This window comes from Podarcis gaigeae (assembly GCF_964106915.1).
Source record: "Podarcis gaigeae genome assembly, chromosome: 5".
In the NCBI taxonomy this organism is placed as follows: Eukaryota; Metazoa; Chordata; class Lepidosauria; order Squamata; family Lacertidae; genus Podarcis; species Podarcis gaigeae.
The window spans coordinates 5,216,015-5,228,686 of record NC_139681.1 but is presented as its reverse complement, the minus strand read 5'-3'; the positions used below and the strand labels follow the sequence as shown (position 1 = coordinate 5,228,686).

The following is a 12,672-nucleotide window of genomic DNA, read 5'->3' as shown; positions in this document are numbered from 1 at the left end:
CATGGATGCTGCTATAACATGGTAGAGACTTACCACAGAAATCAGGGCATAATCAAGCCAAAGCTAAGCATTTTTCACTCCCACTTATTTCAGTGGAGAGAGTTAAATATGTGCATCTGTTGACTTTTGAACGTCCTCTTAGCTTTTTAGCAACAGATGTGCCTCATTCTTGCATTGAAATAAGTTGCACATCTAACAAGGTAGAAATTGGCTGGGTCATTCCTCAGACTGTTGACTTAATGTATCCCAAAAACATTGAAAACTTTAAGAAAGTAATCATTACTGTTGTCTTTAACTTTGTCGAAAAATTGAAATTTAAAAATATTACATTCCACAAAAATTAGTTTTGAAATTGCAGACTTTGGTGCTTTGTGTGTAAGAGTTAAATCTACAGTACAACAACACACAGCACGCAGTGAGTTATATTTTCTGATGCTCTTTAAAAGAGCTTTTATCCCTAATTATTTTAGCCAGAGTCGGCCTTGTGAATATCTATTAGCAGTTGGATTTTATTCTAGGTATTAAATTAATTTAAAAAAAGCTTATTTCTGCTCAGAACTATACTTCCTCATACAGCTCAGTCGTTGGTGTTTTCAGATGATGCATGCATTCTTTGTCATGTCTGTTAAGCAAAGAATTCTCTTAAGTCTCTATCTTGAACTGGTAGCTGATTAATCAGTGGGAGCAAATTTTAATCAGCAGGACAGAGATTGATGGTACCCTTGTTTAAAACCATTTTGAACCAAGTGAGGAGAATGAAAATAATATTTATTTGCCTGCCCTAACAAGGAGTGGTGCTTTAATTTATTAAATCCTAAGTTATTTCACTCTGTTTTCAATATCTTTGAAAAGATCTCTGTTTAAGAGTTTGCCTTTTTGTGAATATATTTACAGTTATATAGTCCATTTCAATACAGGTAGTTAATCAACTACAACTCTTTGATCTCTGGACACTCCTAATTTATGCTACTAAAATGGTAGCCATGGTTCTGTGGACAATATCTCCATTGATTTACAATATTTATTGGTTTTATCCAACTGATACAATCCTAACCATGTCCACTCAAAAGTAAGTTCTGTTGAAATCAGTGGTGCTTACTCCCAGGTAAGTGGGGTTAGGATTGCAGTTTAACTCATACTTGGATTAGGCCCATTTAAATCCGTTCAATTTAAGTTAAACATGACTAATTTAAACCAATGATTTTAATATGTATACATTGAGTATGACTTCGTTTGATACAACCCATTGTATATTTAGTGTCGCAGCCAAAAGTTTGTAAAGTCAGGGTGGTGTTTAATATTTAACATTGCTTTAATATTGATATTTTAACACAGCATATATCCTTTATTAATGTAATGCTATTTTTATATTATAGGTACAAGAATGGCTGTGCTTAAACTGTCAGACACAAAGAGCATTATCAGGACAGCTTGGGGATATGGACAAAATAACATCTCCTGTACTTTCAAAATCATCACCCAAGCCATCAACTGCTCCTCAAAACCAGGCTAAACCTGTTGAGCAGAAGACTTCAGCTCAAATGCTGGAAAAGCCAAGAGGAGGAATGGGAATTCAGAAGGAAGATTCAAAACTTCAACAGGGCAAATTGGCAAAGGCAATTTCATCTGATAAAATCCAGGAAGGTACACAAAGGGAAGATTCAAAAGTTCAACAAGAAAAATTGGCATCAACTGATAAAATTGTTCAAAGCACTTCAAAGGAAGATTCAAAAATTCAGAAGGGAAAATTGGCTGATCAAATTCCCAAAGAAGAGCCAAAACTAACCACAAAGCCATCTGCCAATAAGATCTCAGAAGGCATTCAAAAGGAAGAGCCAAAGGAGCTGGGGAAAATATCTGATAAAATTCAGAAGGAAGACCCAGAGCTTCAGCAGATAAAATTGGGCAAGACTGTATCAGCTGAGCAAATTCAGAAGGAAGACCCCAAGATCCAGCAAGCGAAATTGACAAAAACACCATCTGCTGATCAGATTCGGAAGGAGGACCCAAGGATCCAGCAAGTGAAATTGACAAAAACACCATCTGCTGATCAGATTCGGAAGGAGGACCCCAAGATTCAGCAAGCGAAGTTGGCAAAAACACCATCTGCTGATCAGATTCGGAAGGAGGACCCCAAGATTCAGCAAGCGAAGTTGGCAAAAACACCATCTGCTGATCAGATTCGGAAGGAGGACCCCAAGATTCAGCAAGCGAAGTTGGCAAAAACCCCATCTGCTGATCAGATTCGGAAGGAGGACCCCAAGATTCAGCAAGCGAAGTTGGCAAAAACACCATCTGCTGATCAGATTCGGAAGGAGGACCCCAAGATTCAGCAAGCGAAGTTGGCAAAAACACCATCTGCTGATCAGATCCGGAAGGAAATCCAAAAGGAAGATGCAAAGCTTGAGCAAGAAAAGTTGACAAAAGTACCCTCAGATGAGACAATTAAAAGAGCCGATCCAAAATTCCAGCAAGCAAAACTGGCCAAAGTTCCATCCGCTGATCAAATTCAGCAGGAAAACTCAGCTTTATCTCAGGGGGAGATAGTGAAGACAGCCTCTGCTGAGCAGATTCAAAGGGATGGTGTGGAACTTCAGCAGGGAAAACTGATAGAAACACCTCAGAGGGATCCAGCTTCTTCCAAGTCAAGTAGCGATCAAACACAATTGACAGAAACCCTGGAAGGCGACACCAGGTCTCTACCCTCACAAGAGACACCCCCATTTCCTGAGCCCAAACATAAACCAGACATGGCTGTGGTAGAAGAGCAGTTTTCTGAAGCAAAACTAGAAGCCAAGGTACAAAAAGAAACAATAAAACAGGAGGAGGTAAAAAAAGAGGATTCAGTGATGACTATTACAGAAACCATATCTAAAGCTCAGAAATCTCAAAAAGAAGAAATCCCTGCTCAGCCAGTACCTTTGCCAAAGCCTGATCATGTGGAAGCACTGAGGGAGAAAGCAGTAAGTGTTTAACTTTCCTTCCCAACTCTTCCTTCATTGAATGACGTGGGTCCAGATCCTAGAAACAGTAATCACAGCCTATGCAAGTTTCAGCATTTTAACTTCCATTTATCTCAGTGAGAGAAATGCCAAGCATTTATGCCTCACTCTCCAACTGAAATAAATAGAAATTTAAAGTGCTTTAACTTTTCCTGAAGTGCACCCAATTTGTTTTGAATGACTAACTTTAATTCACATCACGGTTTTTACTGACATAGAATGACTAAAACAAGTCATAAATTGGTGGCAGGTCCATGCAGATTTGGTTTTGGTAGGTTCGTGTATACTGAAATGAACAAAACTTGCCCAACTTCATTAATAAGTTCATGCATTCATGCCTATACTTACTTTCAAAACTGTTGTTTCCTACAAATTATCAAATTATCAGATATTAAGAGAAGAGTCTCTGTGATGTTAAGAACACTGTCAAGTGTGATAAAAGACTTCCTTTAAATTATCTGTAACTGGTCGTTGAGGTGCTTTAGATTCATTTGGTTGATCTTTAGCACAGGAGAGCTTCATGGTATTTTAAAAGGTTTCAGGGTTTGGTGAACAGGGTTTTGGCTACATACCACAACCTATGAATAAGCTTCATTTAGAAGCCATACATTTCTATTTTCCACAATGTTGTAAGAGGAGCTAAAAAACAAACAAACCCCTTGCCCTCCCAAATGCTGAGAAATATCATTTTAATGCTCCAAGGGCAATGGATATCAGTTTCCTCCCGCAATCATGAGGGTCCAAATCCTAGCCTATAAAGAACAACAGCACAATAAGTAAAATAGGTTTTTGGGGAAAGATGCCTATAATCATAGCAAATCTTCCATATTTAATTTTCATTCTCCCACCAAGGTTGTTGAAAATAGATGATCTTTTCATGAATTTGCCAACCCCCTATTAAAACTATCCAAATTTGTGTTCATCACCAAATTTTCTTGATAATAATTTTTCCCCTATTTGCACTGCATAAAAGCTTGTCAGAATGAATTTCAGTTGAATTATTGAACAGAGCATAATTACATTTAATTGAAAAAGTCTTATTTCAAGTGGCATTTTTGTGATTAAAATTATTGGATAAGAGAATTAGTATATTTCTCCACTTCTAGTTTAGCACTTTAACCTAACTGTTAAACTGTTTCTGTTAATTGACCATTTTTATCATGATCATAATAGATATTAACATTATTTTGGATGAGTGATGCTATTATTTAATTAGTTGAATCTGAATCTTAATATGTGTGTGCGCTCATATATATTTCAGGAGAAAGAAGATGACAAATCAGACACATCAAGCTCACAGCAGCAAAAAAGTCCACAAGGTCTAAGTGACACCGGTTACTCATCTGATGGCATCTCAAGTTCACTTGGTGAAATTCCCAGTCTTATTCCAAGTGATGAAAAGGATGTTTTGAAAGAAACTTGTATAAAAGAAAGCCTTTCACATGAAAGCAGCCCAACCAGTCCCTCCGATCTTGCTAAGCTAGAAAGCACTGTGTTATCCATTTTGGAAGCTCAAGCAAGTTCCCTCATTGAAGAGAAGCCTGTAAAGACCAAAGACCTTTATGGTGTCTATAGTGAGCAGGCAAAAGAGCCACATAGAGCAAAGTCCACACCTAGCACACAGGAATCTTACAGTTCTGATGAGAATTTGGCAAAACCAAATATTCAAGAAAAAGATGGAAGAGATTCTGCAGAGGTAAGTAAGCAAGGTGTATCTTCTCGGAAGGGGTACAAGCAGAAGACAGAAGCGACAGAAGATACATCAACAAGAAGGCAGCGCTATGACTCTGTAGAAGATAGCAGCGAGAGTGAGAATTCACCTGTCCCACGGAGAAAAAGACGGACCAGTGTTGGGTCTTCCAGCAGCGATGAATACAAACCAGAAGACAGTCCAGGGTCAGGTGACGATGAAGACTTCATTCGAAAACAGATCATGGAGATGAGTGCTGATGAAGATGCGTCAGGTTCTGAAGATGATGAATTCATAAGAAACCAGCTGAAAGAAATCTGTACAAGTGAGAGTCAAAAGAAGGAAGAAGTGAAAAGCAAAAAAGCAATAGCTGGAAAACATAAGAGGATGACGCGGAAAAGTAGCACAGGTTATGAAGAGGATGCCAGCAGACGCCATTCCTGGCATGATGATGATGATGAGACCTTTGATGAAAGTCCAGAACCAAAATACAGGGAAACAAAAAGTCAAGAAAGTGAAGAAATCACTGTAACGGGAGGAGGTCTTCGGCGTTTCAAAACAATAGAACTTAATAGCACAATAGCAAATAAATATTCTGAGGAATCTGAACAACCAAAGAGAAGTCTATATTTTGATGAAGAACCAGAGTTAGAGATGGAGAGTCTTACAGATTCACCAGAGGATAGGTCAAGAGGAGAAGGATCTTCAAGTCTGCATGCCTCCAGTTTCACTCCAGGTACATCTCCTACGTCTGTGTCATCCCTTGATGAAGATAGTGACAGCAGTCCTAGCCACAAAAAAATGGGTGGAGAAAGTAAGCAGCATCGTAAAGCCAGGCATCGTACGCATGGTCCTCTTCTTCCAACTATTGAAGATTCTTCCGAAGAAGAGGAGCTTCGGGAGGAGGAAGAGTTGCTAAAAGAGCAGGAGAAGCAACGTGAATTAGAGCAGCAGCAACAACAACAGCAACAGCAGCAAAGAAAGAGCTCTAGCAAAAAATCCAAGAAAGACAAGGATGAGCTCAGAGCCCAGAGAAGAAGAGAACGGCCAAAGACACCACCAAGTAACCTATCTCCGATTGAGGATGCTTCTCCGACAGAAGAATTGCGTCAGGCAGCAGAAATGGAGGAACTACATCGGTCTTCCTGTTCTGAATATTCCCCAAGTATTGAGTCAGATCCTGAAGCTTTTGAAATCAGCCCAGAAAAAATAATAGAAGTGCAGAAGGTTTACAAATTACCTACAGCTGTCTCTTTATATTCTCCAACGGAAGAGCAGCCTGTTGGGTTTGTCAAAGAAGAGAGCGGTCAAAAGCCTTTAAGAAGTGCTGAAGAGGTATATGAAGAAATCCTGCATACATCCCACAAAGCCAAGCCACTTCCAGATGTAAATGAAAAAGACGAAGTGTTTGAGAAAGAGCCTTTATATGGTGGTATGCTAATAGAGGACTATATATATGAATCTTTAGTAGAAGATGCCTATAGTGGGGCTATGGAGGCTAGCCTCATGACAAGGCAAGAAGAGGGTGATGAATTTAGCCAACTGAAAGAAAAAACAGCAGCGCCCCCAGATCAGATATATGGAGAACCCATGCAAAAGCCTACCAGCTTACAAAAGGACTATTACAGGATAGAGTCTTTGCATTCAGGTATGCCTCAAGAAGACATTGTGTCTAGCTCTTACATCATGCCAGAAAGTCATGAGATAATCGTATTGGACAGTGTGGCGCCATCTTCAAGTGACGAAAAACAGCTCTTGGATGCAGATGCTGCTTATGAGGAACTTATCAGGCGACAACAAATGCAGTTGACTCCAGGCTCCAGTCCTACCCAGCCATCTCCTGAATTAATAACGGTTTCAGATACAAAAACGAGCATATCCGGAGAGGTAACAGAAAGCACCTCCCTGACATCAAGCACTATTTCATCCAGTTCAGAAATACTTTCAGTAAGCTCTTCGGTGCTTCCTATTCCGGATGTCAAAATTACTCAGCACTTCACAACTGAAGAAATAGAGGATGAATATCTCACAGATTACGCCCGAGAGATTGAAGAAATAATTTCCCACGAAACATCCATATTGATGTACTCAGAGGCCTCAGAAAGTGCCACGTCCATTATACCATCGGATACGTCTTCCCTAACGTCATCCACCTCTTCAGTTTACACCACTGGCAGTTCTTCACCAGATGGTGTGATTTCAGGTTACATAGAAACAGTGGATGCTATTAGCAAGTTTCCAGATTCCGAAGGGACCAGCTCAGTGACCCAAGTTCCTATAAGTTCCACAAAAGAGTACTCTGAAGCTGCTAAGGAGACCCTTGCAGATCAGGTTATGGTTTCCCTTTCTGAAACTGAATCCTTTGTAACACCCTCTGTAGAAACAAAGCCCAAGCCCTTAGTTTCTGTCTCTGATGCCATAGAAACGTTCCCACCACAAGATGAGAAAGCTATAAAAGATACAGCCAAGTTTGATGTTATGAAGGGACTTTATGAAGACAAACAGGCAAGACCTCCTGTGACCATAACAGGAAAAGCTTTAACAGATGGTGCATCTGACCAGAAATTTACATGTACAGCTCCAGTATCCTCCTCTGTCATGCCTACTGTATCTGTGTTGCCAGCTGCCATTTCTTCAGTTCCCCCTGTTACACCCCAAACATTTTCATTTTACAAAAGCTCTTCTCTTGAGTCTCCAGCTCAGCCACCCTCACCACCTCCACCTCCACCTCCTCCACCTCCACCCCCACCTCCTCCACCTATTCTGCCCAAACCAGCTATTTATCCTAAAAAGAAACCCCTAGCTAAGGCTTCAGTGACCACAACTCCCATCCTAGTACCATCTGCCAGTGACGTCAAAACAGCGGAAGCAACATCTGCTATAAACATGACTGGACCACCTGTCACAAAAATGTACACATCGACACCCCCTCCTGTTCCTCCCAAGCCAGCTTCAATTCCAGCAGGACTTGTGTTCACTCACAGACCTGCCGAAATAATAAAACCCCCTATTGCTCCCAAACCAGCAGTTCCTCAGCTACCGACAACTGTTCACAAACCAGCAGAAACACAGCCAAAACCAGTGGGTTTGTCTTTCACCAGCAGTATGACTTTGAACTTGGCTTCCCCTGCAGAGTATAAGTTGCCATCCCCTACTTCCCCGCTGTCTCCACATTCTAATAAATCTTCTCCAAGATTGTCCAAATCCTCAGGGGAAACCTATGTTGTTATCACGTTGCCCTCTGAGCCTGGCACTCCCACAGAGTCTATTACCAGTCAGGCAATTACCAGTTGGCCTTCAGGATCTCCCCCTAAAGAACAGGGTCCACAGATTGCACAATCATTATTCACTCCAACTATGACTGCTTTGCAAATGCAAAGCATAAGTGATCGAAGCAAATATGGTCCAGGAGCTTTGCAATCTGTTTCTCCTGTTCCTGTCAGTGCACGGTCAGTTTTTGAGATAGCTCCTAGTTCAGCAACAGAATTAATATCAACAGAGGTTGCTAGGACTACAGTGTCTTTGCTCAAAAATGCTGGATTAGATAGTGTTTCCATAACCATACCCCCAGAGCCGGCACATATCATTGAACCACCCAGATATAGAGAGAATGGGAGATTCCATGTCTTTGGTGATGTCATTGATCTTCGCACCTTGACTAAAATGGATGTGGAAAGGGCAGGTAGCTGCATGGACCTATCTTCTGCTCCCACGGATGTGAGAAGGCAAATTATGGCAAGTGACACTTTGGGTCGGCCAGTAAGCACTGTTCAGCCAGCTATCATAAATCTCAGCGCTGCATCGACAGCTGGTATCTCTTTAGCACCAGTCACTGAAACATTTACAATAGTGACCTGCACAGCTACTGTAAGCTATAGTACAAGTACAGAAAGTCTTGTAGATCTGGGACATGCAATGACAACTCCACTGCAGCTAACAACAGCAAAACATTTTGAGCCTGGACCTAGAGTAACAGGTGTCCAGAGACTCTCTGCAGACAGAGATGAGGTGCCAATAAATTTGTCCCTAGGTACTCCAGCCACATGGGGCACTACACATCCTCCTGTGGGTGTACCTCCTGTGGGTGTAACCAATGGTTGGACGGACGTTTCCACTACTCATGAACCAGTCGAGAGTGAAGTAGTTGATCTCAGCACCACAAAATCCCACAGAACCATGGTGACAGTGGATGAAACAACTTCAGGAATTGTTACCACTGTAATAGAAGATGATGAAAAACCTGTGGACTTGACTGCAGGGAGAAGGGCTGTTTGTTGTGATGTTATTTACAAGCTTCCATTTGGCAGGAGCTGTACAGCTCAAGCACCCGCCACAACACTACCTGAAGATCGTTTTGGTTATAGAGATGATCACTATCAGTATGACCGCTCAGGGCCCTATGGTTATAAAGGAATAGGAGGTATGAAACCTTCTATGTCAGATACCAATTTATCAGAGGCCGGACTTTTTATGTACAAAAGCAAGAATACCTTTGATTACCAAGTTGGGGCAACAGATGTAGCAGTAGACTTAACTTCTGGCAGAGTAACAACAGGTCAGTATGACAAGGCCTCAGATCTTACTTTGAAATATGGTAATGGTGTTGCTCATCTCATTTCAGGATGAATTATTTTTATTTTCTATTTTTTCTTCCCCCTTTTATTAAAATTTATGTTGGACATTGTGGCAAACTGTGCTGGGATTTATACATGCATTTTTATTTTTATTTTTTGTTTCTTCGTTACATAAATCGTTTTGCACAAAGAGGTACCTGCATGTGCCTGCATGTTCAGGAAATGCTTCCCCCTCCCTTCCCTCCTGCACAGCTAACGTAGAGCATTAAAGTGAAGATTTGCATGCGGCTGCCCCCTGCTCTTCCGCTCATTTAACTCATCTTGATGGGATGGCTTGCAGAACTCGCAAATAAAGGGCTTTGTTTTGAAAGACTGGACTATAACTCTGCCCTGTAATTTCAGGTGAAGTTATGGATTACTCAAGCAAGATTACGGGTCCTTACCCAGAGACTCGGCAAGTAATTTCTGGCACTGGGATCAGTGCACCTCAGTATTCCCAAGCACGAATAGTACCATCCATAGGATCCCCTTATGGCATTGGAAGTGTTTTGAGATCATCTAATGGAGTTGTTTATTCATCCGTTGCAACTCCAGTGCCATCCACATTTGCTATCACCACACAACCTGGTTCTATTTTCAGTACTTCCGTTAGAGACCTATCTGCTCTTCAGACAGTTGACACAATGCCCTCATTATCAAACTTACAACATAGCCAGGCACTTCCAAGATCATATGATTTCTTGACAACTGTAGCCTCTGAGAAAGAGGGTGCAATTACTGACATCGACGTTGACCCAGGGTTGCAACCTCTTCCTATGGAAGCCATTACTAGCAAGCCAACCAACTTGATGCCTGTTTTCACTACAGCTTCAGAAGCTTTTGTAGATATAATTGAGGATGAAGCTACACACCTCCTTGCCCCCGAAGAAGGCAAACAGCAGCACCTTGACTTGGAGCGCGAGCTTCTAGAGCTTGAAAAACTACAGCAGCAACGTTTTGCAGAGGAGCTTGAGTGGGAGCGTCAAGAAATTCATCGGTTCAGAGAACAAGAGCAATTCATGGTTCAGAAGAAGCTTGAGGAGTTGCATTCTATGAAGCACCACCTCTTATATCAGCAAGAAGAAGAGAGGCAGGCACAGTTCATGATGAGGCAGGAAACGTTAGCGCAGCAGCAACTGCACATTGAACAAATCCAGCACCTGCAGCAGCAGCTCCACCAGCACTTGGAAGAGCAGAAGATCCACCAGATCTATCAGTACAATTACGAACCTTCTGGAACTGTCTCCCCACAGACGACCACAGACCAAGTCATCCTTGAAGGCCAGTACGCTGCTGCCCCCAACGGGCAGTTTTGGGCTGGTGATGAAGCCACTACCACTGCTTCTGCTGTGCTGGGAATCGAAATTCCACAAAGCCAAGCCTGGTACACAGTTCAGTCAGATGGTGTAACTCAGTACATTCCCAGGCCTGGCCTGCTAAGCTCTGTCTCAGAGATGTCTCTTAAAGATGTGGATGTGAGAGAGGAAAAGCAGTTGAAAAAGAGGAGCTCCATGCCAAAGTTGCGTGGCCCATACGAGGAACTTGACGGAGCTCTGGAAGAAGAGCCTAGGTGTCTTAAAAAGATAGTGGAGAGCGGAGTTCAAACTGACGATGAGGATGGTGCAGACATGGGCTATGCAGACAGGAGGAGGAGAACCAAAAAGAGTGTGGATACAAGTGTCCAGACAGACGATGAGGACCAAGATGAATGGGATCCGACCAACAGGTCAAGGAGGAAAGCCCGTGTGGGGAAATACGAAAGTACCACTGAGGCAGACAAGCCTAAGCCGTTTCCCCAAGTCGCCAGTATTGCAGTGCAAACGGTGGCAGAGATATCCGTACAAACAGAGCCAGTAGGGACAATACGGACCCCTTCAGCAAGGGCCCACCTAGATGCAAAGATAGAAATCATAAAACACATTTCAGCTCCAGAAAAGACATACAAAGGAGGAAGTTTGGGGTGTCAGACAGAAACGGATTCAGACACCCAAAGCCCCCAATACTTCACAGCTACCTCCCCTCAGAAAGATAAGAAGCGCCCAACACCATTAGAAATAGGTTACTCTTCACACCTTCGGCCAGAACCCACACTTCAGGTAGCCCCTTCCCCTCCCAAATCTCCCAAAGTACTTTATTCTCCCATTTCGCCTGTATCTCCGGCTGCAGTTATAGAGTCGGCCTTTGTACCCTATGAGAAGCCTGACCCTGAAGACCTTAGTCCTCAGAAGATTCTGCATTCCGAGGTCCCCAAGATTCCGCAGCTGAGCCCCAAGTCCGCCAAGGTGATGCAGCGCTCTTTGTCTGACCCCAAACCGCTGAGCCCCACAGCCGAAGACCCTTCCAGAGCACATTTCCCGTACACGGATGGTTTCTTGGTAAGACCCCTTCTTTCTTCAAAGTACAAGTGCATTTTGAGTGACATCCTATGTATTATAATAAGCCCTGCTTCATTAACTTGATCTATGTATGTGAATGGTAATTGGGCAATGCTGGCAATGAAGCTCTGGTATGTTTGAAACCTGATAGGAGGTGTTTATTTTATTTTTAATTAGACATGGAACTGCAAGGAAGGTGGAACATGGTGCTGCTTCAAAATAAAATGGGAAATACTTAAATGAGAGTTAATCCCAATGTTTATTGGAATCAGTGTTGAAAAGGAATTTACTAGTTTCCTCCATACTTAAATTGTTTTCATATATTTCCTTTCAGAAATCTAGTTTAGTAGCTTGGAATGCACATACATCCATTACTTCCATCAAGGAAGTGTGCTAAGAAATTGGAATCATAGAATTGTAGTTGGAAGTGACCCCAAGGATCATCTAGTCCAACCCCCTGCAATGCAGGAATCTCAGCTAAAGCATCCATGACAGATGGCCATCCAACTTCTGATTAAAAACCTCCAAGGAAGGAGAGTCCACCACTGACCAAGGGAGTCCATTTCACTGTAGAATAGTTCTTACTGCCAGAAAGTTCTTCCTGGTGTTGAGTCGGAATCTCCTTTCTTGAAATTTAAGCCATTAGTTCAGGTCCTAGCCTCTGAAGCAGCAGAAAACAAGCTTGCTCCATCTTCCATGTGACAGCCCTTGAGATATGAAGATGGCTATCGTATCTCCTATTCTCCAGGCTAAACATACCCAGCTCCTTCAGCTGTTCCTCACAAGGCTTTCCCGACCCTTGATCATCTTGGTTGCCCTCCTCTGCACACGTTCCAGCTTGTCAACATCCTTCTTAAATTGTGGTGCCCATAATTGAACACAGTATTCCAAGTGTGGTCTGACCAAGGCACAATAGATGGGTACTATTATTTCCCTAGATCTGGACACCATACTTCTGTTGATGCAGCATGGAATAGCATTCACTTTTTTGC

At 42.3% G+C, this 12,672-nt stretch overlaps 1 protein-coding gene across 6 annotated transcripts in view; it reads left to right on the top strand.

Annotated features, from left to right (window-relative positions):
• Positions 1-12,672, top strand: part of PCLO (piccolo presynaptic cytomatrix protein) — a gene marked incomplete at its 5' end in the record, with an annotated part of 241,011 nt that overhangs the window by 122,659 nt on the left and 105,680 nt on the right. For all 6 annotated transcript variants that reach the window (XR_014564187.1, XM_083738705.1, XM_083738703.1 and 3 more), the window contains 3 exons: positions 1,377-2,963; positions 4,264-9,247; positions 9,669-11,680. Coding sequence is in view for 5 of the 6 variants with exons in the window: in XM_083738705.1 (XP_083594831.1) it covers positions 1,377-2,963; positions 4,264-9,247; positions 9,669-11,680 (8,583 nt within the window). The remainder of the gene's footprint in view (positions 1-1,376; positions 2,964-4,263; positions 9,248-9,668; positions 11,681-12,672) is intronic.